At 51.9% G+C, this 25,885-nt stretch overlaps 1 protein-coding gene across 5 annotated transcripts in view; it reads right to left on the reverse strand.

Moving 5' to 3' along the window:
• Positions 1 to 25,885, reverse strand: part of EVI5L (ecotropic viral integration site 5 like) — a 33,390-nt gene that overhangs the window by 2,104 nt on the left and 5,401 nt on the right. For 2 of the 5 annotated variants that reach the window (XM_070416689.1, XM_070416686.1), the window contains exons 2-16: positions 19,565 to 19,748; positions 14,930 to 15,119; positions 14,274 to 14,498; positions 14,086 to 14,160; positions 13,293 to 13,418; positions 11,702 to 11,845; positions 11,492 to 11,581; positions 10,323 to 10,420; positions 10,179 to 10,239; positions 6,098 to 6,151; positions 5,201 to 5,233; positions 4,024 to 4,164; positions 2,117 to 2,245; positions 326 to 466; positions 69 to 224 (exon numbers count right to left, since the gene is read on the reverse strand). In XM_070416689.1, coding sequence (XP_070272790.1) covers positions 69 to 224; positions 326 to 466; positions 2,117 to 2,245; positions 4,024 to 4,164; positions 5,201 to 5,233; positions 6,098 to 6,151; positions 10,179 to 10,239; positions 10,323 to 10,420; positions 11,492 to 11,581; positions 11,702 to 11,845; positions 13,293 to 13,418; positions 14,086 to 14,160; positions 14,274 to 14,498; positions 14,930 to 15,119; positions 19,565 to 19,716 — 1,815 coding nt within the window. In that variant the 5' untranslated portion in view covers positions 19,717 to 19,748. Of the gene's footprint in view, positions 1 to 68; positions 225 to 325; positions 467 to 2,116; positions 2,246 to 4,023; positions 4,165 to 5,200; positions 5,234 to 6,097; positions 6,152 to 10,178; positions 10,240 to 10,322; positions 10,421 to 11,491; positions 11,582 to 11,701; positions 11,846 to 13,292; positions 13,419 to 14,085; positions 14,161 to 14,273; positions 14,499 to 14,929; positions 15,120 to 16,929; positions 17,006 to 19,564; positions 19,749 to 25,885 lie in introns of those variants that run through there. The other 3 variants (XM_070416690.1, XM_070416687.1, XM_070416688.1) reach the window with 3 other exon arrangements.

Raw genomic sequence — 25,885 nt, forward strand, 5'->3', positions numbered from 1 at the left:
GGGGGTTATGGCCTACCCAAGGAAGCAGCCATGAACACCAAGACCCTGAGAGGGCGGCTGCGGCCCACCTGCGTCTCGAGTTCCACCACGCGCTGCCTCAGCTCTCGGCCCTCGGCCAGAGCCTGGGCCTCGCGCAGACGCACGCTCATCAGTTCATCCTGCAGCTCGCCCAGGACCAGCTTCCGTGGGGACTCCTTCCAGCGGCCCCCGCGGGACAGATGGGCCTGCCAAGAGAGGCTGGTGGTCAGCCAGGGGCTCTTAAGCATGGAGGGTGGCCGACCTCCTGGTTGCACCGCAGTTTCCTGTCCATTGGCGAGGGCCTCACCTGCCAGGTGTCCGAGAGCTCCTGCAGCTGCAGCTTCAGCTCCCTTGCAGAGGCCACCGCCTGGCCCTCCCGCACCTTGAGTGCCTTGAGCTCCTCCTGTAGCTGGGCCACGTTGTTCTCATCAGGCAGTGAACTGTTCCTCTGAGGGGGACAGGAGCGGTCAGAGCCTAGGGCAGCTAGTAGCCATGCATCCCCTTCCTGTAGGCCAAGATGCCTTCCCTTATTTCTTGTGGGCTCTACTTGGGGTAGCCCAGCTGGGAGAGGCCCATGGGAGCAGATCCACCTCTGTGGCCCCCGCTGTAGATTCTCACCTATAAAATGGCTGCCAGAGCCCTGGCCGGTGTGGCTCATTTGGTTGGAGCATCATCCCGTACACCAAAAGGTGGTGGGTTCGATTCCTGGTCAGGGCACATACCCAGGTTGCAGATCCAACCCCAGTTGGGGTACATGCAACAGATTGATCTTTCTTTTTTAAAAGTATTACAGATGTTCCCCCTTTTTTCCTCATTGACTCCCTCCACCTGCACCCCCCATAGATTTTTCTCTTATGTCAATGTTTGTCTCTCTCCCTCCCCACCTTCCTCTCTCTAAAATCAATAAAAATAAAATGGCTATAAAAACAGTACCTGCTCTCTCACAGGACTGGCTTAGGGCAACAGCATAAATCTTACTGCTGAGGACACCAGGCAGGCTGGGTTTGGGACCAGTGCCTTCCCACCTGGGAATCTCAGATCCACTCATATGGGGCCAGAGCCAGGACCTGCCCCAGCAGAAGCTGAGAAGACTGGACTTTGGCACCTTGTACCCACTCCTTCCCAGGTAGCCCCTCTTCCTGGGAACCCACTTAGGGTCAGCCCAGGCCCTGTCTTGGCTTCCCAAGGGTCAGGGATGAGAGATTTGTGTTCTGGCCTTTGGGAACAAAATCCAGTTTGCCACCCTAGGACCTCACTGACCCTTGTTTGGGTCAGAATCAGGGGAGAGAGCCAGGATCTACTGGGTACACATTTCCCTCCAATGTGGAGGGAAGCCCAGCTCTTGGATAGCTGATGGGGATTGAGGGCTGTGGCAGAGACACCTGGGAGGCACCCAGAATAGTGCAGGCTCCAGTGGGTGGGCGGCTTCTGCCAGAGTGACTATGTCCTGCTGCCTGCCCTCTTTTGGCAGCTTTGTAGAAGCTGAGTCAATAGTCAGTGTGAAAGCAGCTGGGGATTGACCTAGGAGGCCTGGGGTCCCCTTCAGGGTTGCAGGCAGGAGAGGGTGGCCCCTAATTTCCCCCTTGGTGAAGTCTCCATGGAGGTTCAGGTGGGGTGAGCAGCTCTGCTGGACCTGGGATTTCCCTTCCCCTCCTTCCCTCCTGGAACCTAGGGCCTGAGGCGGGGGGGGGGGGGGGGGGGGGGGGAGAGGGGGGGCATGAAAGCCAGGAAGCCCATGAAAGCCAGTACACTGCTTTCTCTACCTGGTGCATGATGGTGGGCGTGCCCTGATATGTGTGTGTCTCTCTCTCTGTGTGTGTGTGTGTGTGTGTGTGTGCCTCTAGGACTTGGGAAGGTCCTAGGGGTGAGCGGCCCACTTCCTATCTGCCCAGACCCTCCCGTAGAGACCATGGGGGAAGCAGTCTTGGGTTCCTTGGGACTGCTGAAGCAGGAGGATCTGATCCCAGGACACTCCCCCATGGTTCCCCTGGCAGCCCCTTTTCCTTGTTCAGGACTGATTATGTACCTCCTTAAGTGCATGCATCACCCCACCTTCCCTCCCCCAGAGTCTCCCAAACACCAGATTGCCCAGCTGCACCTTCTCCATGTCTAGAACCTTGTCCTGCATCTCCCGTAGGGCCCCTAATGTCTCCATCTCCCGCAGCCTTGACTGTTCCAGCTCAGTCTCCAGGTGGGCCACAAAGTCCTCGGTGAGGCGAGGGTTACCCTGGGGACAGATGGAGAGCTGCATCAGTTCCCAGGCTGCAGCTGGAGGGTGGGCAGCCTTCCTGCCAGCTGGCTGTGAGCTCAGGACTTGCCTCCCACTCTCCAGAGTCCCAGGGCTGGGAGGGGGCTCAGGCTGTGGGTAGAGTGAGGAATCAGGAGAAAAACTGGATCCTCTTCCTGTGCCTTCTGCCTTCATGGGAAGAGAGTGGAACCCCATCATGGGGACCCTGATGACCAGGCCTAGTCTCCTTCCTGAGAAAGTCACACAGAGGGAACCTACTGAAGGGGACCTTCCATGGTCTCAGGATACTCCCTGAGAGATGATAATGGCTGGTTCCCAGGATTGCTGGGTGGGTGTGGAGAGGGTGGGGCTCAGGGCTATGGCACTCTGGGCCCTCTTTCTTCACCTCTCTCCTCTCTCTTCCCCCATATCTAAACAGGAAAGGATGGGAAAAGAGTTTGCTGGGTCCCCATTTCACTGCCCTGGTGGCCTGGCAGGGCATTCTCTGGAAGGTGGCCCCTCCCCTCTACTACCACCCCCCACCCCCTCCACTGGCCTTCTGTCCAGCTACCCAGGCCTGCTTGCTGCCCCCGACCACTTTGGGCCTCTGACATCCATGGGTGCCAGTGGCCCTCCCTTGGCCCAGGCGGGCTTCAGGCCTCATACCAAGCTCCAGCCCTGCCAGGCTGACCCTCTGCTCACACCCAAGGAGATGGTGCTCAAGGGCCAGTGTCTATGGCACTACCTGCCTCACCCATCTCTGCATCCCCCAAAGGACAGAGTTCAGGAGTGGCAGGTGTCTCTTTAGCCTGAAAGAGGGCATCCCAGTGGTGGGATGAGTCCAGCCCCAGTTTCCCCATTGGCCCAGCTGCTTCAGAGCAAGTTGGGGGCCACAGCACTGGCAGGTGAGGGGTGGGAGGTGGACACAGGTGAGAAATGGTGAAGCTCTCTGTCCCTGTCTCCAGGGACAAAGAATCAACTTAAATTCCTGAACTAAAGCCTGAGCCAAGGTCTCCAGGCCTGGGTGAGAGGTCCTCCCAGGGAACTACCCTTCCTTCTCTCCACCCATTGTTTCTTGACACCTGAGGTTTCTCCAAATCAGGGAGCCCACTTCACTGCCAGGCTTTGTTGGGATCAGGTCTGGATTGTAGTGTAGGGGCCCAGGGAACCTACAGCATCTTTCTCTGTCCGTCCAGGGCATGTGTGCACATGTGCATTCTGAACTTGGGGGCTGCAGCTGCTGGCAGGTCAATAGATAAGGAAGAAGCCTGCTGGGTAAATCTGAAGGAAGGTTCTGCAGATCTTTGCACAGTGCTCTAGCCTGTGAGCCCTTCCCACCACTGAGTTCAAGACCCCATAACAGACTTGCACTGCCCACTCATGCCAACCCTGCCAGTTCAGCGTAGTGGGCATAGACCAGAATCTCCTCTGAGAGGGCAAAGTCCTGGGTACTGGAGAAGGGAGCCCCCTCCCTTGTCCCTCATCCTAGCTCCTACCCTTCATGGTTGACCCCTGGGGAAGCCCAATAGCTCCGAAGACCTTGAGGAGACACCAAGGAATCACAGGCCCATCAGTCAAGGTTGAATGCCTGTGCCAGGAAGAGGGTCCTGCCAAGCATCCCCGAGGGTGGTGGAACATGGAAACCATAGAATTCTCCCTCGGGTCAAGGGTTGATTGCTGAGGGTGGGGCTGGGGGAGAGTATGCACTGAGCTTTGAGTGCTCTCCCCACCCAAGCAGGGGGTTGGAGTGTGGCCTCACCACGGTGGCCTGCTGGTACCTGCTGCTCCTGCAGCTGCCGGATGGTGCTCTGCGCTTTCTGCAGGTCTTCTGCTGCTGAGCTGCACTGCTGCCGCACCACCGCCAGCTCCCGCTTGATGACATAATTTTCCTCGGCCTCCTGCGCCCGTGTCACCTGTCCCTGAGCCGATGGAGGATAGGGCATGACTCTCTGCTCACACGCCAGGCCCTGCCTCAGGCCCACCTTAGAGTGAGTCCCAAGGAGGGCAGAGGAGTAGTGGGAGAGGGGTGAGGCCTCCTTCACTCAGAGTCTGGGATGGGGCGCCCACGGGACCTCGGAACAAGGGTGAGGGGTAGGCAGGTACAGGACACCAGGAGGAGCCTGGAGGAAGACACCGGTTCTCAACCCGGGGTCCAAGCTCTGTGGCGCTTAAATGAAGACGGGGCCACAGGCTGGGGCTGCTGACAGCTTTGTCCCCTCCTGACTTCTGGCTGTTGACCTCTGTCCCAGGGGAGGAGAAGCAAGTCCTTATCCAGGGTGATGGCACACCAGAGCTCAGGCTCTGCTGGTGAGGGTGGGGCAGCTGAGGCCTGGCTCCCCAGGGCAGGGTTGGGAGGTGGAATATGCCTCTCCCCTGGCCTTCCTCATTTCTGATCTACCCCACCCAGCCTCATCCCCTCACCCCATCCAATGTGGGTCCCCCCATTCCATGCTTGGAGCCACCAGGTGGCAGGCAGAAGCTTCCAGATAAAGCCATTCAAGATAAGGCAGCAGCAGAAGCAGGTGAATGAGAGAAGATGGCAGGCCTTGCAGGTGGAAGCAGAGAGTGTGAAAGGCCAGAAGGGATGGTGTGTATGTGTGGGTGGGGGAGGCTCAGCAATGCACACACTAAGGCCTGCTGTTGATGCACCCTCAGGCTCCCTGAGCCCTCCTGGTCCCCACCGTATCCCCTGGAGGGAGGAAACGTTGTGTCCCTGTGTGTGTACACACACTCACAGACACAGAGACATACCCTCGGTTGCCACGTTTGCACACGCACAGCCACCTCCTTTAGATGGAACCTCTGTTTTCCTGAGAAGCAGTCCCCAGCCACCCCCATGCATGGTGCCAGGCCTGTCCCCCTCACCCATGGCAGCAACCAGGGAGGAGGCAGTATTGGCTGTCATGTGTAGAGACTAGGAAGGAAACAGGAGAGTCAGAAGAAAAGCTACAGTACCTGGATTAACCTATCAGCCAGAGCAGCGCTCTCCTACCAGGCGAGGGAGTTCCCAGCAACAGGGGGAGGAGGCAGAGCAGAAGGTGCGGGGACAGGAGAAGGGGAGAGACAGACAAGAACCACTTGTCACTAACGCAGTGAACTATGTCTAGAAGCAGGGGAGACAGGAGTGAAACCTGAGAACCAGAAAACCAGCAGGACAGGACCTGGAGGAAGACCAATGCCAGAGCCAGTTCCTTCCAGGAGAGGGGTCTGTGTGTGAGCTGAGTGGGAAGTCAGGGGGGCTCACGACTGGGACCAACTAAGGTCAACTGGGAAAACTCAGCAACTTTGATTTGGAGGCTGAACAAGAATGGAGGCTTTGGGGCAAGGGCAATAAAATCCTGTGGACAACCTGTGGTCCATGCAGGGTCAAGTGAAAATGAGGGTAGAGCAGAAAGAGGGGCCTCCAACTCTACTTTCATTTTTAAAACAAGATTGGGGCCATGGTCAAGGTTGTGGCACCCCATCATGGATCCAGTGGCAAGACCACCCCCTATTCCTTCACTCCCATCTCCTTCCTTTTGAGGGCAAGGCTTTCAAATTACAGGGTGGGGTGTCTTGTGGCCCAGTTCCAGGCACCTCAGTCAAAGTAGCAGTTCTACCTCCTCCTCTCCACCCAGACAGCCCTGGAGGGTACCGGACACAAATGGGTTGTGGTGATTGCAGTTAACTAGGTTATCACTCAACCTCCAGCTCCAAGCTAATTTCCCCCAAGGTCAGATTATATGGCAGCTCAAATATCAGTGGGGTTCATGGTAAGGCCTAGGGCAGGAGGCTTGCTGGCCCTCTGGCTGTTGGGTCCTGCTTGGGGCCTGGAGAGTTCAGGGTCTGACAGGCAGGTGGCATACCCCTCACCTTCTCCAGGGTCTCAATCCGCTGTTTCAGAAGTCGGTTCTCTGTTCGAAGCCTCTATATGGGGAGAGGGGAGAGCATATAAGATCCTGCCTTCCACTTCTATACAGAGGTCTGTCCCCCATGGGGCCAGGCCAACTCCCAGAAGGACAGAGCTAGAGGCTTACATTTTGGGTCAGTGATCCCAAAAAACAGGGCCAATTCCCATTCAGAACGGCCCATTAAATTTTTAAAAAAATATATTTTTACTGATTCAGAAAGGGAGAGGGAGAGAGAGATAGAAACATCAATGATGAGAGAATCACTGATCAGCTGTCTCCTGCAGCTCCCGCAATGGGGATTGAGTCCACAACCTGGGCATGTGCCCTAACTGGGAATCGAACTGTAACCTCCTGGTTCATAGGTCGATGATCAACCACTGAGCCATGCCAGTTGGGTAGATTTTTTTTTTTTTTTAAATAAGCCTTAGTTCAGTAAAAATAATGTGAGCACTTTTGTGGATACACAATGCGTGTGAGGTGGGTGGTCTGTACCCATGCCCTCCTTGGGAATCTGCTAGTACTCCATGCTCGGGCCTGTCCACTTCCCACAGGGCAAAGGCTTCTGCATTTTGGGGGAAGCTGCTATCAGACAGGCCCCATCCTTCACTGCTTTGCCTCCAGCCTCAGAGTTCAATTTTCAGTTGACAAACTCCTCTCAGAATTTGGGTCCAGGGTAGGAGGTCTTGCTGAACACCCATACTTCCTTCGGCTCGACAACTACATCTTTGTGACCCACTGACAGCCAGCTAGCTGTGCCCAACAATCGTTAATTCCCCCCAGCCAGGGGGAGGCCATCTCCCTTGCTTTTGTCTTCCATCCTGTGCTCGTGGATTCTGGTTAGATATTTGTGGTTTTAGGTTTTCCTATGAAGCAACTGCTCGGAGAGATGGCAGACTTGATTGATGACCTTTGATTTATATCATGGATGGGAAAACTGAGTTGGAATGAGGCAGTGTTTTGCCTGAGCCTCCCAAGCTGTTTCAGAGGGTAGGTCTCTGTCCCTCAAAGTGATCTGGAACCCAGAGTCTTGACCCATGACCTTGGATTTCTTTGGCATAAACACAGCCATCCTTGGAGGAGCTGGATGTGCCCTGCAGACAACTCACCTCTCTCCTGCTTACTCCAAAGGGAAAGTGTGTGTGTGTGTGTGTGTGTGTGTGTGTGTGTGAGAGAGAGAGAGAGAGAGAGAGAGAGCGAGAGAGAGAGAGAGAGAGAGAGAGAAAGAAAGAGAGAGAGAGAGAGAGAGAGAGAGAAAGAGAGAGTGTGCAAAAACTATGGGGGGCTATGTACTAGTAAGAGCTTAACATTTTTTTCTGTATTTTTGATGCTTGGACATCCTTAGGCCTTGCTAATCCTGGAGAGACTGCCCCTCCCAGGATTTAGCTAATTCCTACAGATAGTAAACAACCTGCTTGACAAGGCAAACCAGCCAATCCAGTGTGCCCCCTCCCCACCCCTCCACCTTTCTTATCTAATTCTCACATATAAGCCAATATTTCCCTTCTGAAATCGTCACAGGACAACTAGGGACCACTCCTATAGCCCCTGAAATTATTCAAACTAGTCAATCCTAAACTTGCTCAAACTTGCCCACCCTGCTTTGCCCATTCCTTTGCTTGAAAACCACAATAAAGGCTCTGGCCCCTATTTTTCCCCTTGATCTCTCTGCCTCCTGACCAACCCTGATGCTTCCCCATATGGCCTTTCATGGCCTGGTGTGCCCTGCCTCTTTGAAACTGTAATAAACTCTTCTTTCAAAGGCAGTTAAAACAAATCCCAGGTATATTTTAAGACAGGCTAAAGGTGAAAGAGCAAAGGACAGGGCTAAGGGAGAAGGCACGTGCCTGAATCCTTTAAGACCTCCTCTCATGGGAAATTTCCAAGCTGAACATGTGGTCCAATGGTCTCCTGTATACCTACCTAATGCTGAGCCCTCATAGTCACCAGATGGGAGCAGGCCTTGTCTGTGTATGAGTAAGACACCACACACACACACACACACACACACACACACACCCCCCACACACACACACCACACACACACACACCCCACACACCACACACACACACACACACACACACACACAGCTTGGACTAGTGCATCAGTCAGGGTGCCACTTCTGAGAAACAGAGATGCTAAAAAATTCAAGACACAAAACTATTTCTGGAAATCCTACAACCAGGGACAGAACAATGATGCTCTCTTTCCCACTCAGGAATGGGTGGCAGGATTGGATTCTAATCTAGGTTTTGCCTTTGCCTTTCAGAGGACGTGGGGATGAGGGGATGATGATGATAGTGGTGGTGGTGGTGATAATAATAAATTGAACAGTAGAGTAAGTATCATTTCCATTTTGCAGAAAGGGACACTGAGAGGATCAGAGAGGTGAATTCATTTTCCCGGGTCACACAGCTGGTCTGTGGTAGAGCTGGCATTTGAACCCTGGTCTGCGGGACTCCAGTCTCAGCCACTGTGGTAGTCTGCCAGTCTATAGACAGAGGACAGAGCCAGGCTGTGTTGGGGTTTGTGTTTATGTCTGTCCCCCTACCCCCACTGGACTGAGGACCCTCACTCTCTGCTGTGATTGGCACAAAGTAGGTGCTCAATAAATTTTTGTTGAATGAATAACTAAAATCACGTGTGGAGGGATGAAAGCAGGGGGAGAGGAGGGAAGACTGGGTTCAGAGACTCTGCACACTCAAAAAACCCCCTTATGATATGATTTACAGTAAAAAATATATATTTGGTCTTTCATCCAGTCCTGGCACAGAGCACCTAAAACCCTGGGGATTTTCTAAGTGAGGAGAGAGATAAAGGTGTCTTTTGTTATGTTAATGAGGACTTTTGGAAAGTCCCTTGGCCACCTAAGGATGGGGGCTGGTTCCCAGGGAATCCAACCATGTGTCAGAGAGTTGGAACTTTCAGTCCTATCCCCAGATCTCTAGAGAGAGGAGATGGGTTGGAGGTTGAACAAATTGCTGATGGCAAATGATGTAATCAATCATGCCTGTGTAATGAGATCCCATAAAACCCCACAGTATGGGGTTTGGAGAGCTTCCAGGTTGATGAACGGTTGGAGGTTCTGTGAGTGTGGTATAAATGGAAAGGGCAGGGAGCTCTGTGCCCTGTCCCCAAACCTGTTCCTATGCATCTCTTCCATCTGGCTGTTCTTGAGCTAAATCCTTTATAACACACCAGTGATCTAGTAGTAATATTTCTCTGAATTCTGTGAGCCACTCTAGCAAATTAATCGAACCCGAGAAGGGAATCACAGGAACCTGTGATCTACAGCCAGCTGGCCAGAAGCATAGGTGACAATCTGGACTTGAGATTGGCTTCTGAAGGGGGAGTGGCAGTCTTGTGAGACAATGCCCTTAACCTGTGGGATCTGACATCATCTCCAAGTAGATGGTGTCAGAATTGAGCTGAATTGTAGGACACTCAGCTGGCATTGGAAAATTGCTTGGTGGTGTGGGGAAAAACCCCACATATTGGAGTTGGTGACAGAATTGTACCCCCAAACCTAGTAGGGCTGGCTGGCCAGGCACCAGGGGGGGCCAGGGGCCATGAGTGCAGTACACTGGCCTATCCTCCCTGCATATGGCCCTCGCCTACCTTGGGGCTCCCCCTTACTCCTGACCTCGGGGCTCCCACCACTGAGGGCAGCATTCCTGATGTTCCTCTAGCCCCTCAGGCCTCTGGCTGCTTGGGCCTTTAGCACTCAGTTCCCTGGACCTGCAGCAATCTCCCCTACACATTTTATCCAGAGTTCTTTCTAGAGTTCATACTCTATACTTATTGGTTCACTGACTGTCTTCTCACTGCAATGGGAGCCCCACAAGGCCAGGTCCACCTTGTCCACCTCTGTGTCCCCAGCGCCAGGTGAGCCCTCGCTCACACAGTCAACCCCTCAGAGCCTAAGGGCAGTCTGGTGTGCCTCATGTGCTGGGCAGGGCTGCCCCCTAGTGGCCACCCACTTCTTGCCTTGGGATGGAAGCTCCCAAGGTCCTCTGGTCCCTGTCCCCCTTCCCTAGGAACTCACTTTGATTTCGATCTGCTCCTCCATCTCTTTACTCTTCATGGCTGCGTATTCCTTCTCGAGCCTGCAGAGGAGAAGGCTGACACGGTCACTATCCCACCACCAGGGACCTCTTTTCCACCAGCGCCCTGGCTGCTGGGTACTGACCTCTTCATCTTCTTAGGATTGTACTTGACCTGGTAAGCCTTGAGGATCAGCTTATCCGGGCAGCTGTCGAACTGATGGGGTATCACCTTTTGGAAGTACTGTGGAAACACAGGCAGCCACTGATTATAAGGGTGTAGGGGGGCGCCTGAGCCCCTCTGTGTCTGCTGTGCCCATTGCCCTGGAGGAGGGAGGGAGGGCAGAAGCAGATCTGCCTGGGATGTCACCATGTACCCAGTGCAGTGCCTGGCCTGCCTGTTGTGGGTGCTCCATCATTGTGGAGCAAGTAAGTGAGTGTGAGAAGGCATCTGGAGAGAAGCTGCCAGCAGCCAGGACTTCAGTTTGCAGGGGGAAAGCAGGCTGCAGGAGCAAAGGCCTGGGGGTGGGTTGAGGTAGGGTCTGAGCACAGGGGACCTTCTTAGAGGAAGGGGGAGGCGTGCTGCACCCAGGGCGGTGAGAGGATACTGAAAAGGTTGTAGAATTGGGACAGCTAGGAGCAACCTGGAGGGAAGACCCCTCAGTGGGTCTGCTCGCCTGGGGCCTCTACAAAGGGTTAAGTGTGAGCCACTGGTGGACACAGCTTGCTGTTGGTTGGGGCCAGGCTGGCTCCTGCTCCCCAGCCCAGCTGGCCCGCTCTAGCAGCTGCAGACAATGAACATTCGTGTCTGTGGACACAACTGTGGCCTTTGTGTATTCTTCTCTGAAGTACCAGCTGGAAGACACTGGGAGGGGGCAGGGGCCTGCATGGTTGGGACATGGCAGTGAGAAGCAGGGAAGCCAGGGTTGGGTAGGCCAGTGAGGCTGCCCAGACCCCTCACTCCCTCCTTTGTCCTCACCTGGCCCAGTTCCTAGGCCAAAAACCACACCCAAGGCCCCGTGGTTTGGCTAGTATAATCATTTACCACAAAGATTTTGGGGGACACAAAGCTGGGGACAAAAGAAAGGGGAGTGAAACCTCCCAGAGCCAGGGCCTGGGCCATCCTCTCTCCCCACTGCCAGGCTGCTGGCCCTGGATTGTGTCTGGAGCTCCTTAGTGCCCAGCCTGGTTCTCCAGGGAGGCCTCAGGGGTCACAGGGGATAGAAAAGGATCAGGCTGCTCAGGAACTCCAAGCATCTCACTTCACCTACCCTGGGTGGGGGGCAATCCCACCCTTCCTGGGCCCCTGGCCCACCTGGGACATGCCCTCCATGTCCAGCTGCATCAGCTCCACCTGGTTCACCTGCAGCAGGGCGAGGCCTACCCGGAACACGATCTCCAGGCCCTGCAAAGGCAGTGGGGACAGTGCTTCTCGGATCCCTCCCCAAACCCTGGCCCTTCCTTGGTTGAAATTTATTTCCAGTGTGGGGCCTTTGGGAGAGCAAGAGGGTGAAGGGGTCCTGACCTCATACATGAAAATGTCGAAGACACGAGTGGCGACAGGCAGTGGGAAGGTGGTCAGGAAGAGTGTGAGGAACCAGGACGAGGCATACATGGACGTGTGGAAGCTCTGGGAGCGGAAGTGAGTGTTCAGGTCCGGGAGCTGCTCCTGAGGGGTCAGAGGAGGAGGCCCAGCACTGAGAAGGAGCCTGTGGGCACCAGGCACAGCTGTCTGTGCCCACAGGCTCCTTCCACCTGGAAGTGCTGAGTCTCGGTGCTTCTGTCTCCAGGAAGCCTTCTCTGGTCTGCCCTTGGGTCCCTTCCTCTGTGTGCCCTCAGCACTGTGTTTGGGTGAGGCTGAAATATTCCAGAACTCTGAGTAGCATGAGGTGGGGACATAGGCAGGGGTGACAGGAATAGCAGCAGCTCATGGGTGCAGGATGTGCACCTTGGGTAGGAAGTGGCCCATCTGCTCTCCTTTCTGCTCATAGGATCCTCATGATCAGCCTGACAGGGAGCTTCTGAGGCTTGGGGTGGGTTTACTTAACTACTCAAGGTCACTCAGAGAGTGAGCGGTGGGGTGCAGTGTAAACCTACTGCTGGTCAACCTGTATTCCTTGACTTGCCAGTCGTTGTGTCTCCCCACTGCCCCCTCATGATGCTCTGTGCCCAGGAATGCTCAGGAGATGCCGGTCTGATTGGCCTGAACTTCAGATTGCTGAAAAGTGACAGAAACTGGGGAAATAAGCTGGGGAAAGTATTAGGACCCCCTTGATGTCATTTACTAGAAGAAGGGACCCTGGTACCCCTTCCTGCAACCTGCCCTAGGCTTCCTTGCAGACCCAGGAGCTCCCTGGCACTGTCCGGCTACTGTGCTGTAGGGGCTCTCAGCTACTCAGCCTGGGCAGGGCCACTTCTTCTCTGCAGGCCCTGGCCCCTTGCTTGTTGGCACTACCAGGTCCCCTTGACCAACAGCACCTCCCAGTTTTCCAGGCCTGAGGAATGGGGCTTTTATGACCAGGCTTATCCCAGGGCCTACCTCCCATTCCCCCTTCAACTCTCATCCCCAACTGCTGTGCAGTTTCACAGCCCCATCTGTGACAGACTTCTGGAGCAGGCCGTGTGTGTGTGTGTGTGTGTGTGTGTGTGTGTGTGTGTGTTCTTCCCTTGCAAGCACAGGGAAATTGTCTGCCAGCCAAGAGTGGCCCCTGTGCCCTGTGGGGACTGCTATTTATAAACAGAAAGGTCTGCGGCTCTCCTGTAATCATCAAAGGCAGGCAGACAACACTTTCCCTCCTTCTGCCATACCACGCTAGGAGCAGACAGTGAGGGCGTTATGGGTGTGTCTGGCAAAAGACACCTTGACCCCTCTGCCCTTGGACTCTGGAAGCCCAGAGCTCTCAGGAGCCCCCACTATAAATGCCTGGCTCTGTCCTATCCCTGGAAGTGTGCTTGGGGGCAATGCCACATGGCTCCCTGGGGACTAGAGCCCTTTTCTGAGCTGGGACCTCTGGATATGATTTCTCAGCCCTGGAATTTTCAGTTAAATAGACCCACTGGGATGGCTGTGGGCTGCAGAGGAGTGGGTGGTGATGGGCCACCCCGGCCCCACTCACCTGCAGCATGTACTCAAACTGGTAGATGCAGAGCCCCAGCTCAGCCATGCTGGGCTTGAAGAGCTCCCGAAGGCGATACTCCTGCATCAGCCGCACAAACACACAGAAAGCCTCTTCCTCCGGCATCTGAGGGATGGGCAGGTGGGCAGGGGGCTGAGTGTGGGCAGGGTAGGAAGGGGATGCTTACTGCTCTTCCTTTGGACCTGGACTACTGTGCTAGGCCTGTTTCTGCTCTATTTAAGTTTAATGAACGTGGACTGTGTGGGTTGTCTGAACTCTCACAATGAACCTCTGGTCACTCTTGTTTACTGATGGAAAATCTCCTGAGGCTGAAGTCACCTACCAAAGGCCACCTGGCAGGTACTTGATCCCCAGGTCTGGCCACCTCCAGAGCCCATGGTTGGGACACCAACTGGTCCACTCTCAGTGTCTCTGTTCTCCTCTTCCTAAGCCTGCTGAATTCTCTGGACAAAACCCCAGCCCCCATAAACTCCACACTGGCTAACTTAAGCTCTCTGTTGGAATTCCCTGTCCAACCCTGGGAGATGACTGAGTAGGACGGCCTGCCCCTCTAGACCTTGGACAGTACAGTGGACATAACAGGCAGTCAGCCCCTCTGTGTTCACCCACTGGGGGCTCGGCCTGGGGACTGTCAGAGGTCACAGTTGGATGCAGGGGTAGACTCTGACAGTAGAACACTGGATAGAGGGTTACATTCTGCTTTTGTCCACCTCCTGGAAGCAGAGCTTAGATGGGCTGGGCCCTGCCATAAGCCTGGCCCCAGGCCACCTACCTGCATTAGGAGCAGGCCCACGATGAAGGCACTGCCCTGGCAGTAGCCCACCTCCCGGTCCACCAGAGAGTATGCCTGTAAGGGAACGTGAGTGTCAGGGCAGGGTCCTGCCAGGCTCAGTGACAGCAGGCAATGTGGACAGTGCTTCTTCATGTAGGGTTGGGGGGTCTCAGCAGTGGGGGCCTCACCTTCATGACATTGAAGAGGACCTCCTGGCCTAGGCTGTCCTGGCCCTTGAAGAACTCGTGCTCTGGGTAGGTGCGGGCGATGTCCCTGCGGATCAGCTTCTCGCATGGCGAGGACATCTTGAGCAGCTCTGAGTACTGGTTCTTGACTGGCATGTTTGTAGCGCTGCACAGGAGCTGCCACACAATGGCCCGGAAGTGGTGCGGGATGCCCTTGTGGATAAGCTCCTGGGGACGGGGTGGGCAGCAGGAGGCCAGACTGGATGCTGGCCCAGTGCAGTCTCCCCAGGGTTACCTAGTCCAGCCCCCAAGATGGGGCTTGCCTATGCCATGCATGTGGCTCAGAGCTCCGCAGAGCCTTTGCACTGCAGACGGAGACCACACTGCATAATGTACTTCCCCCAGTTTGTCACAGAACATAGTGGGGCAGGAAACAAATAGGTGCCTGAGACGTCAGTGTGACAGCTACTTACCTGGCCAGCCCCATTCACACTCTCTTCCCTCCCTCCCCCTGACCTGGCAAGGCCCCCTGAAAGTGCCTGCACAACTCCACTTCTGTCCCTTTGCCCGTGCTGGGGCCCTGGTGCTGGCGGAGTGTGACCTGCTGTCTGTCCCTGTTGGCCCTCCCACCGCCCACCCACCTCCACCATCCCTGCCACCTTAAGCAGCTTTTCCTTCCTACGCCGCCACTCTTCCCACTCATTGGCGATTCGGCCCCATAGGATCCATGTGTCCTCCTCCAGGTGGCTCAGGTTAGAGGAGGCGGAGGAGCTGGATACGAGAGAGGAGCCGCTGTTTCGCCGGGAGCCATTCATGGAGCGCATTGATTTGGAGTCGGCTTCCAGGAGCCTAGGTAGGGAGGGCAGGTAGAGGCAGTTCTGGGCTGCAGGCACCGCCCACCCTGGTCCCTGGGCTTCAGTGACTCCTTGGGAACAGGTAGCTGCTGAGGAGCCTGGCACCTCTTCTCAGGGATTCCAGAGGCCACCAGGGATTTGGTCTAATTGTTCTTGCCGAGTGACCTCGGCCAGAGCCCTAACCTCTCTGAGCTATGGTCCATTTCCCTGGGTCACTGCAGAGGCTGCATTTGTTTGTCTCAATCTGTGCCTTGTACTGGGCTGAGAAACATATGGATTAGCTCACTGAGTCTTGTACCACCCATGAAGGGCAGGTTTTGTGAAGAATCATGTTTTATGGATGAGGGTCAGAGAGGGTGAGCAGGTGGCTGGGAGTACTCAGCCTATGAGAAGCTTTATGAAACCTGGGTTTCTGATGCTTTGACAGCGAGGTCCTGGCTGACTCTAGAGGGCCTGTCCCTCCCAGGCCTAGCTAATTCCTAGAGTTAGTGAAGGACTCACCTGTTAGTGCATCTTTCATGTGCAAATCAATGAATCCAGAACCCACAAACCCACCAAGTCTCCATTACCAGGCTCTCACACTCAGGGCTACTATGTGTCCTGATCACCACAGGCCACCCCTATGCCCCAAAGCAGGCTGAAATGATTCAAACTAGCCCAACACAGGCCTGCTTACCCTGCCTTGCCCATTCCTTCTTTCAGAAACCACAGTAGAAGTACTTGCCTGCATTTCCCCCTGGCTCCCTCTGCCTCCTGACTGACCCTCGTGCCTCCCTGAGTGGCCCTGCATGGTGTGCCCTGCCTCCTGCTTCTGTCTTCTCAGTGGCAGTCCTCTCCTGATCTGTTGGCTTTGTCATAGCTGAATGATAATAAATCTACATTTTATTTTATTTTTTAATAATATTTGAAAAATATTTTTTTAAAATTCAAAGCTATACTTCTGGAAAAAAGGGGTAAGTTTTAAAAATAAGAAAACATAACTGATTAAAATTTCAATCACAATTAAATTAATACAGTAACTTTTTTACAAACTTATCTTGTTATAAAACATTGTTGCCCTGGCTGATGTAGCTCAGTGGTTATAGCGTTAGTCTGTGAACTAAAGGGTCTTGTGTTCAATTCCCAGTCAAGGGCACATACTTGGGTTGTAGGTTTGATCCCTGGCCGGGTCAGGGCGCATGCAGGAGGCAACCAATCAGTATGTTTCTCTCCCAGCGATGTTTTTCGTTTGTTTGTTTGTTTTTCTCTCTCTCTTCTCTCTCTCTCTCTCTCTCTCTCTCTCTCTTCTCCCTCCCTCATTCCCTCCCTCCCTTCCACACTCTTTAAAAATCAATGGAAGAAATATCCTCTGGTAAGGATTAACAGCAACAACAAAAAATACATTGTTTATGAAAAAGGAGAGGTCAGCCCTGGCCAATGTGGCTCAGTTGGTTGGGTGTTGTCCTATGGACCAAAAGGTTGCTGGCTTAATTCTTGATCAGGGCACATACCCAGATTGTGGGCTTGATCCCAGGGAGGGGGCATGCAGGAGGCAGCTGATTGATGTTTTACTATCATATTGATGTTTCTCTCTCTAAAAATCAATAAAAAATCTTAAAAAAGAAGTAATATAACAGGTTCATTTCAAAAGCTCAAGAACCATTATTTAAAAGTAGTTTCAATTGTTGCCTCTGTTCCAGAAAAGTTCACTAAGCACACACTGAGAAAGTGTTACTATTTTAGTCACCTTTCATTTAATAAATACTCATACTCATGAATGTAATTATTCTTCTTCTACAACTCTATGGAAAATTAAAAGTACTTACATGTCAAAGGAGGAAAGCCAGAGCAGATTTAAAGGGCTTCAAGGAGTACTTGTCTGCTAAGCATCAATTTGACTCCCTTTTTAAAAAATTTTAATTTTTTCAATTACAGTTTATATTCAACATTATTTTATATTAATTTCAGGTGTACAGCATAGTGATTAGACAATCATATACTTTAGAAAGTGTATGGCTGGTGTGGCTCAGCTGTTGAGGATTGACCTAGGAACCAAGAGGTCACCAGTTAGATTCCTGGTCAGGGCACATACCCGGGTTGCGGGCTCAGCCCCCAGTAGGGGCCATGTAGGAGGCAGCTGACCGAAGATGTTCCTCTCTCATTGATGTTTCTATCTCTCTATCCCTCTCCCTTCCTCTCTCTCTAAAACTCAATAAAAACATAATTAAAAATGAGTTTATTTATTTTTAATTTTTTTCTTTAATAAAGTATTACATATGTGTCTTTATCCCCCCATTTCCCCCCCAAATAGTTTTTTTTTAAAAAGAAAGTGTTCCCACCAATATTTCCAGTACCCACCTGGTACCATACATAGTTATTACAATACTAGAGGCCTGGTGCACGACATTCGTGCACTGGGGGTTGTGGGGGTCCCTCAGCCTGAACCTGTACCCTCTCCAATCTGGGAGCCCTCAGGGAAACCCTCTCCAATCTGGGAGTTTCTGTCTGTCTTTGCAATCATATGAGCGAATTGTCTGAGACCCCAACTCAGTTTGGTTTGTTGCTCACAGAATAATAGAGGCATTTTTTTTCTTTGCTTCATTGGTGGAGATTTCCTGGAAGTTTTAGGATATCTTCCCTTTAATTTTTCCTAGACACTCTGGTTTTACTTATGTCTCTCACCTTTGCTTTTCCTCCATCCCCCACCGCAACAGTAACTTGCTCCAGGCTCACTTTGCTCTAGTGCAGCGGTTCTCAACCTGTGGTTCGCGACCCTTTTGGGGGTCGAACGACCCTTTCACAGGGGTCGCCTAAGACCATCAGAAAACACATATATAATTACATATTGTTTTTGTGATTAATCACTATGCTTTAATTATGTTCAATTTGTAACAATGAAAATACATCCTGCATATCAGACATTTACATTATGATTCATAACAGTAGCAAAATTAGTTATGAAGTAGCAACGAAAATAATTTTATGGTTGTGGGTCACCACAACATGAGGAACTGTATTAAAGGGTCGCGGCATTAGGAAGGTTGAGAACCACTGCTCTAGTGTCTAGGAGATCCATCTGCCACCAGAACTATGATTCCCAGCATTCCTGGTGCTCCCCATGCTCTGGGCTTCCACTTCTGGTCCTGGGGCTGCCACCAAAACTACTATTCCCAGAATTCCTGGTGCTCCCGGCAATCTTGGTTTTCCCTTCCTGCTGTCTCGGTCCCATGGCCTCCCACTCTGCCAAGCTCTCCCTCTCTGCTCTCTGTCTGGCAGCTTGGGGAGCCAATTTCCCCAAGCCGCTCCACTCTTCGCCAGCTCTCCCGCTCTGCTCTCCACCTGGTGCCTGTGTATGCAAATTAACCTGCCATCTTTGTCAGGTTAATTTGCATACCCACTCCTGATTGGCTGGTGAGCAATGTGGAGGGATGGTCAATTTACATGTTTCTCTTTTATTATATAGGATTATTGACCCAAATCCTTATGCTATACTTTACATCCCCATGACTATTTTGTAACAATCAATCTGTGCTTCTCAATCTTTTTACCTTTTTCACCCAGTCCCCATTCCCCTCCCTGTAGTAACCATCAGTCTGTTCTCTGTATCTATGAGTCTGTTTCTGTTTTGTTTGTTTACATTGTTCTTCAGATTCCACATATAAGTGAAATCATATGGTATTTGTCTTTTTCTGATCAACTTTAATTTCACTTAGCATAATACCCTCTAGGTCCATCCATGCTATCGAAAATGGTAAGGTTTCATTCTTTTTATATATATCACAGCTTTTTTAAAATATATATTTTCATTGATTTCACAAAGGAACGGAGACGGAGAGAGAGATAGAAACATCAATGAGAGAGAATCATTGATCGGCTGCCTCCTGCATGCCCCCTACTGGGGATAGAGCCCGCAACCTGGGTATGTGCCCTTGACCAGAATCGAACCCAGGACCCTTCAGTCCGCAGACCGATGCTCTATCCACTGAGCCAAACTGGCTGAGACATGTGTCACAGCTTTTTTATCCATTTGTCTATTGATGGGAACTTGAGTTGCTTCCATATCTTGGCTATTGTAAATAACCATGCAATGAACATAGGGGTGCATATATTCTTTCCAATTAGTAGGGAATAAACCTACATTTTAAACAAGGGGAGGGCCAGAAAAAAAAGGTGGGAAGGCCTGACTCCAGAGTCAGAGGCTTTACTCTTCTGTCTAACAATGGCTTGAGAAACACAGCCAGGTTCCAAGATCCACTCTGCTTCTAGAAACCTTGGTCTTCTCATCTGAATGGGGAACTGTCTGTTTACTCAGGGTTAGGAGGATGACATTGCCTCTGGTGGGAGCTATTACTTTGCCCAGGACCAGACTCAGGCATGAGTGTGAGGGAGCATCCAGGAGCTTCTGTTTGGGGCCCAAGCTGTACCCTGCACACCCTCCTCCTACGCCAGGCCCCAACTCACCGGTTCTGCTCTTCCAGCTTGGCTAGCAGCTCCAGCTCATTGGGGCTGAGGTTCTCAGAGTCAGAGGTGGGGGAGCAGGTGGGGGCTGACAGGGCCTCCTGGGATGAGGAGTCAGGGCTCAGAGTGGGGCTTGCCATGGTGGGCAGGCTCATCAACTGCAAGCAGGGCCAGGTCACAGCTCTGTCTGGGGGCCAGAGACATACATGGTTAGCATTGGGTTGGGTTTCCACCTCATTCTGCCAGCTCTGGGCCAGCTGAGCCTGCTGTTCACCTGTGCACATTTCCTCACTCTGGGCTCCCACTTCTGCTCTGTACACTTGGTGTACCCCTCATCCCCATGCACCCCAGTTCAGGTGATGGCCATGCCAGCACCTTCTATTCCAGATGCTGACTACCAGGACCCCTGCCAGTGTGCTCCAGATGCCTGGACAGATACAATAGGACCACGGCAGGGCCCAAGCTGTCCTGTTGTCCATGGGCATGAAGGCCAAGGCTCATCTCTACACCCCGGAGTCTTCAGCAGAGCCTGAGGCCAAGACTTCCGTCACTCAAGATCCCTGCTGGGACGTTGAGGTGCAGGAGCCCCTACTTTGGTGGCCCTTTCTGATAGCCTTGGTCCTTGTCTCCTGCTGTGGTCTGCCCTGGGAGGCCTGCCTCAGCATCTGATCTTCCTTGTCTCATCAACCAAAGTGGGCTGCTAGCACAGCCAGAAGCAATTATTCTTTATTGTTAATTGTCTGGTGCTGCCAATTGCCAGAAGAGTTGACTACATTTGGGTTGGGAAGCCAGGGATGCATCAAAGTTCTGGGAGTCTGTGCCCTGGTGGATATAGAGTAAGAGCTTTAAGTTCTGATGGGTATCCTGATCTTGGCTTGCCGTGTGCCATGCAGATGTCAGGCCATCTCTCCTATTTTTCCTGGGGATGGTCTGGCCCCACCCTCCTGGGGGGCTCCAAGGACATTGGCCTCTCACCTTCTGCCAGTGTCATGAGAGGCAGCTGAGCACCATACCCAAAGCTATGGCTCCAGACTCAGATAGACGTGTGCCTAAAGCGTGGCACCCTCTCAACCAGCTGTGTAGGCTTCTCTGAGTCTCACAGGCCTCAGAGGGTGACTGTGAGAACTGAGTATGCTATGCACGTGGTGTGTGAGAACAGTGCCTGATATTTAGTGATCATTCCATAAACATTCTATTATTATCTATCCTTGGGCCAAGGTTGAGGGCTAGCTGGGAACCAGGGCTTCGGGGTTCCGCTATGCCTGTTGTGGGACATCCGTGGGGGTTGGCATCACCTTATAGGAGGTTCTAGTCATCAGGAATGGCTAGGAAAGGGAAGGCTGCTAGGAGCTGGGGATAGTGTTCCTTTTACTCAGTCATTCTGCTTCTGGTGAGCCCACGTTAGCTCAAAGGGTCTAAGAAAATAGTGATCCCCAGGGTCATGGTGGCAGGAAGAAAATCCTGCTCCCGTACTGCCACTGTGGGCAGTCCCTTCATGCCCACCCATTCTCCTGCATGCTCTGTACCAGGAGTCCACTATGTGCTCTTGGGCCCCACCTGACCTGGCTCTGACAGCTCTGCCTGCATAGGGGCCCTTGCCTGGTCTCTGGCGAGGTGGGAACTGGTCCCCTGGGCAGCAGGGGATAGTGACAGAATGAACTATCACACCTGCCTGGCCACCTCAGGTCACTGGGCACCTTCCTGCAGTCTAAGCTTAGCCCGCAGCCAACACCCAAGGGCTCAGGGGTTGGCTGGACTTGATCCTAGCCATGCACTTGATTCTGGCTGCCTTCCCTCATGCTGCCCTGTCACGGGGGTACTATTCTGCTTTCACCTTAAGGGGGTGGGCAAGAACCCTCCCTCCCCAGGACTCTGAGACTCCCCAGGGCCACTGGTTCTGCCTCTGGTTCCTGAGAGCTCCCCTAGCCTGTTGGGTACTAAGGGCTCTGACTTTCGGTGAGTGGTATGAACTCTAGGTCCTGGCAGAACCGGCTGGCCAGGGACCACCTGCTCCAAAGATCAAGCAACATGTACCACCTAGCTAGGAGTTAATCATTCCTGACAGAGGAACAGTGGGGGCTGCACCAAGGCCTCCTGCAGAGTCAAAGTCTGTGGACAAGAAGTGCTGACCTAGAAGGATCTCTCTGTGAAGGAAGGGGCTGGGAAGGCTGCATGGGTTTCCCAGCTTCAGAGTTGGGAGATAGGGAGGAGCCTCAAAAGCACACCTGGATTTATGGAGCAGTGGGGGCCACAGAGAAAGAGACTACATGTAGTTAGGGTCATGACCTGGGACACTCTCTCAGTCATGCCTCTTCCTTGCTGAGCCCAGAGCATAATTGGCCCACCCTCTCCCCTAAAGAGCCTGAGAAAATGATTCAGGTCTGAGTTTCTGTTAAAAATTAAAAACCACACCAGGAACCATCCACCAGGAGAGTGTGTTCAGCAATTTATCATATAGTAATGTGTATTTCATTCAGAAAATAAAGTTGACTCAATGCATAGGGCTGAAATTTGCAGTCCAAAAGGTAGAAACTAATGATCCCTCAGGAACTTTCTTTTGACTCATCCCTGGACTCTCTAAACACTGCTTTGCCCTGGAAGCCATCTCCTGGTGAATGTACATACATACACTCAGACACATACTCATATAGGCAGATATACACACTCACACACAATCTCACACTTATATGTAACTCACACTTGATATACAGGTAGACACACACTCATACACATTCACTTTCACATGCACACACTATCTCATACCCATGCATACTCTTGCACGCACACAGGCATGCATGCTTTCTGCACTGACAAGACCTTGCCACCCTTGGAATTGAGTAGATTCAGATGGACACTGGCTTGCTGCCATCCTAGCTTTGTGAGCAACCTCACCTCCCTCCCCAGAGTGCCATGACTCTTATTGTTTCAACCATTCCTTTCCTGGCCCTTACTGAGGGCCAGGCGCTGTTCTAGGCATTGAGTGGAACAAGGTGACGAGAACACAACTCCACAGGGTATGCAGCCATTTCTACCTTGCTAAATGGGCTCAGAGATGCAGAGACAAGGCAGGTCCCCTCTAGGGCCAAGGGGCCATACCTCTAAAATCCACACACAGGTTCCCTCTACGTCTGGGGTCCCAACTTCAATGCCATTTGCCCCTACTCTAACTCAGCCACCTGAAGGGGGGTCCTGGCTCCTGCAGAGTAGGCAATGAGCCACCTAACCCTGCTCCTGCTGGCACCACCATCCACATTGCTCCCATGGCTTAGAAAGCTGAGCCAAGCAAGAGGGGTGGGAAGAAGACTCTGCTGGTGAGCTGGGCAGAGAGCGTGGGGACAGAGAAGTCCAGTTGCCAGACATCTCCCTCCTTCTTTTCCCTCTCCCTCTTAGGGAACTTTGGACACTGTCAGTCATTCCTCTTCCTTCTTGAAGTCCTCTCCCATCTAGTTTCCAAGAGGCTGGGCTCCTGGGTCTCCTGCTTCTTTGCCCGTTTTAGCTTCCCACATGGTGCCTCTTCCTCCATAGGCTCTGCCTGGGCCATTGTCCCTTCATGTTGTTGGTGATCTCACTCTTACGGCTTAAATGACTGAATATATGTCAGTGATTGTGACACCTCCATTCCCAGATTTTCCTTTCTCTTGAGAACCAGCCAGATTGCCAAATGACTCCTGAACATCTCCATCAGACCCCTGGCCAGGGCAGGAATTGTCATTGTCTGGGTCCCTGCTACTGGAGTGTCCCCCGCTGGACGTGGTACAACCTAAGAGTTGATAAATATTTGAGGAATTGAACCAACCTGCTCAACCACCAATATTTACTGGATGTCTACCAGGTGCTAGGTACTATGCTGAGGACTGAAGGCTGGTGGGCAAAGAGACACAGCCCCTGCCCACCCAGAGCATACAGGGGAAGAGACTAAGAAATGGCCACCCAAACTTCCTACTACAGATGGAGACAAATGCTTGGAATAAAAGATAAGGTAGACTGGAAAACAGTCTGGCAGTTCCTCAAAAAGTTCAACAAGAGTTACCACATGACCCAGCAATTCTACTCCTAGACACACATCCACATGTGAACTTGTCCATGACTATTCATAGCAGCATTATTCCTAATAGCCAACAAGTGGAAATAATCCAAGTGTCCATTGGCAGATGAATGGATATATAAAATGTGGTCCATCCATATAATGGAATATTAAAAGAAAGGAAGCTCTGATACGTATGAACATCGAAGACATCATGCAGAGTGAAAGAAGTCAGACACAAAAGACCATAAGTGACATGATGCCATTTATATGAAATGTCCAGAATAGGTAAATCCTTAGAGACAGAAAGTCAATTAGTGGTTGCCAGGAACTAGAGCCTAGGAGTGGGAGGAATGGGGTGGGGAAGAAACTGTTTATGGGATTTTTTTGGAGTAATAAAGTGTTCTAGAATTAGTGGTGGAGGTTGCACAACTTTGTGAATATACTAAGATCCACTGAATTGTTCATTTTAAAAGGGTGAATTTTATCATATGTGAATTATACTCCAGTTAAGAGAAGGTAAGGGATGGGGTAGGCTGGCAGAGGGACCTGGTGCAGAAGCAGTGGGGGAGGGGTGGGTGCAACTCAAGAAGTGACTAGGCAGGGGCCAGAACCCCACAGGGCATTGTGGACCAAGGCAGCAACCTGACTGGGCTTGCACTTTAGGAAATCTCTCCTGACCTGCAGTGTGAAGATGCTCCTCCAAGCCAACTCTCTCCTGACTAAAGCCAGCCCCTCCTCCTGCTGCAGGTTGGCCTACCTGGGTCCCTGATGCTGCCGCCCAATGGCTCAGGCAAGGCCTGGTACTACCCTCCTGGTGCTTGCTCTAAACCCTTTAGCCACTCCCTAATATGACTTGGAATATTGGAATCTTGGAATCCCAACATTTTTGCATGGTGCACACACCCCTGCCAACCTCACCTCCTCCCATATCACAGTCCCTCCGCACTTAACCCACAAGGAGCACCTACTTCTTCCTGCCTGTCTTTGCACATGCTGTTCCCTTTGACTGGAAAGGAATTCTCCAAGACTTGGTTTGAGTTTTTTTCTGTGAAATATTTCCTGCCCAAACCCCGCCTCTCGTGTCCTGGTTCATTTCTCTCTTTTCTCTCCCTGAAAATACCTACTCCCTATACCCCAGCCCAAGACATATTCTATGGCAATTACTTCTATATATGCCTGCCTGCCCTACTGGGTCATTCTGAGTATAAGGCCTGTTTTCTTAATTTTCTACTCCAAGCCCATAATGCAGCAACTGACATTTAGTTAGGTGCTCAATAAAGGTCTGCTGAATAAATGAAGATAAAAATATCTGTGCTGCTCAGGCAGCGGATCAAGGTCAACATCAACAGTAATAAGTCATGTTAAGAACATGTACCCTTGATATAATGAGATGAGAAGGGCACTTCACCCCTATGTCTTTCTCCCCAGAAAACATCACCCAATTTAACTATGAGAAAAACTGGTGGCAAATCCTGATTAGGCAACATTTTAGAAAATTCTGACTAGTCCTCAAAATTTTCAAGGTCATAAAAAACAAGGGAAGTCTGAGAAACTGTTCCAGTCAGGAGAAGCCTAAGATATGATGATGAAATGTGTGGGATTCAGGATAGGGTTCTGGAACAGAAAAAGGATATTAGGAAAAAACTAAGGAGATCTGAATAAAGTGTGGGGTATAGTTAATGATAACAAATCAATATTGGTCCATTAATTATAACAAAGGTACCAGACTAACCTGGGATGTTACTAATAGGGGAAACTGGGTATGGAGTCTTCAGGAACTCTCTGGACTATCTTTTGACTTTTTCTGTAAATCTTAAACTGTTCTAAAATATAAAGTCTATTTTAAAGATAAAAAAGTGACTATATACCAGTGTAGACAGAAAAGTAAAGGACAGGTCTAACACATGAGAGGTGTCACCTTGAGAGAAGGTCATTCAAAAGGTCCCTTAACTAGGCTGTAGGGGAAGAAAAATTCACACTTGGATTTCTGACTCCCGAGCCTCTGCCCTATATTGATCTGCTGTGCTGCCAATCTCTCCGCATTCTTTTACTTTAGAAATAATATACATGAAGCACTGAGTGTAGTGGGCAGTAATTATTATTACTACTACAGGCCGGGTGCACGAAAATTCGTGCACTCAGGAGTCCCTCAGCCTGGCATGCACTCTCTCAGAATCCGGGACCCCTTGGGTAGGGTCCCTAGGCCTGGCCTGAGATCAAGGCCTATCAGGGTCCCCCCCCCCCCCCCTCGGCTGCAGGCAGCTGGCCCCACCCCCGCCATTGCCACTGCTTGCCAT

Source organism: Myotis yumanensis, unplaced genomic scaffold, assembly GCF_028538775.1.
Source record: "Myotis yumanensis isolate MYYU_CA2020_CCGP unplaced genomic scaffold, mMyoYum1.0.hap1 SCAF_5, whole genome shotgun sequence".
Classification (NCBI taxonomy): Eukaryota; Metazoa; Chordata; class Mammalia; order Chiroptera; family Vespertilionidae; genus Myotis; species Myotis yumanensis.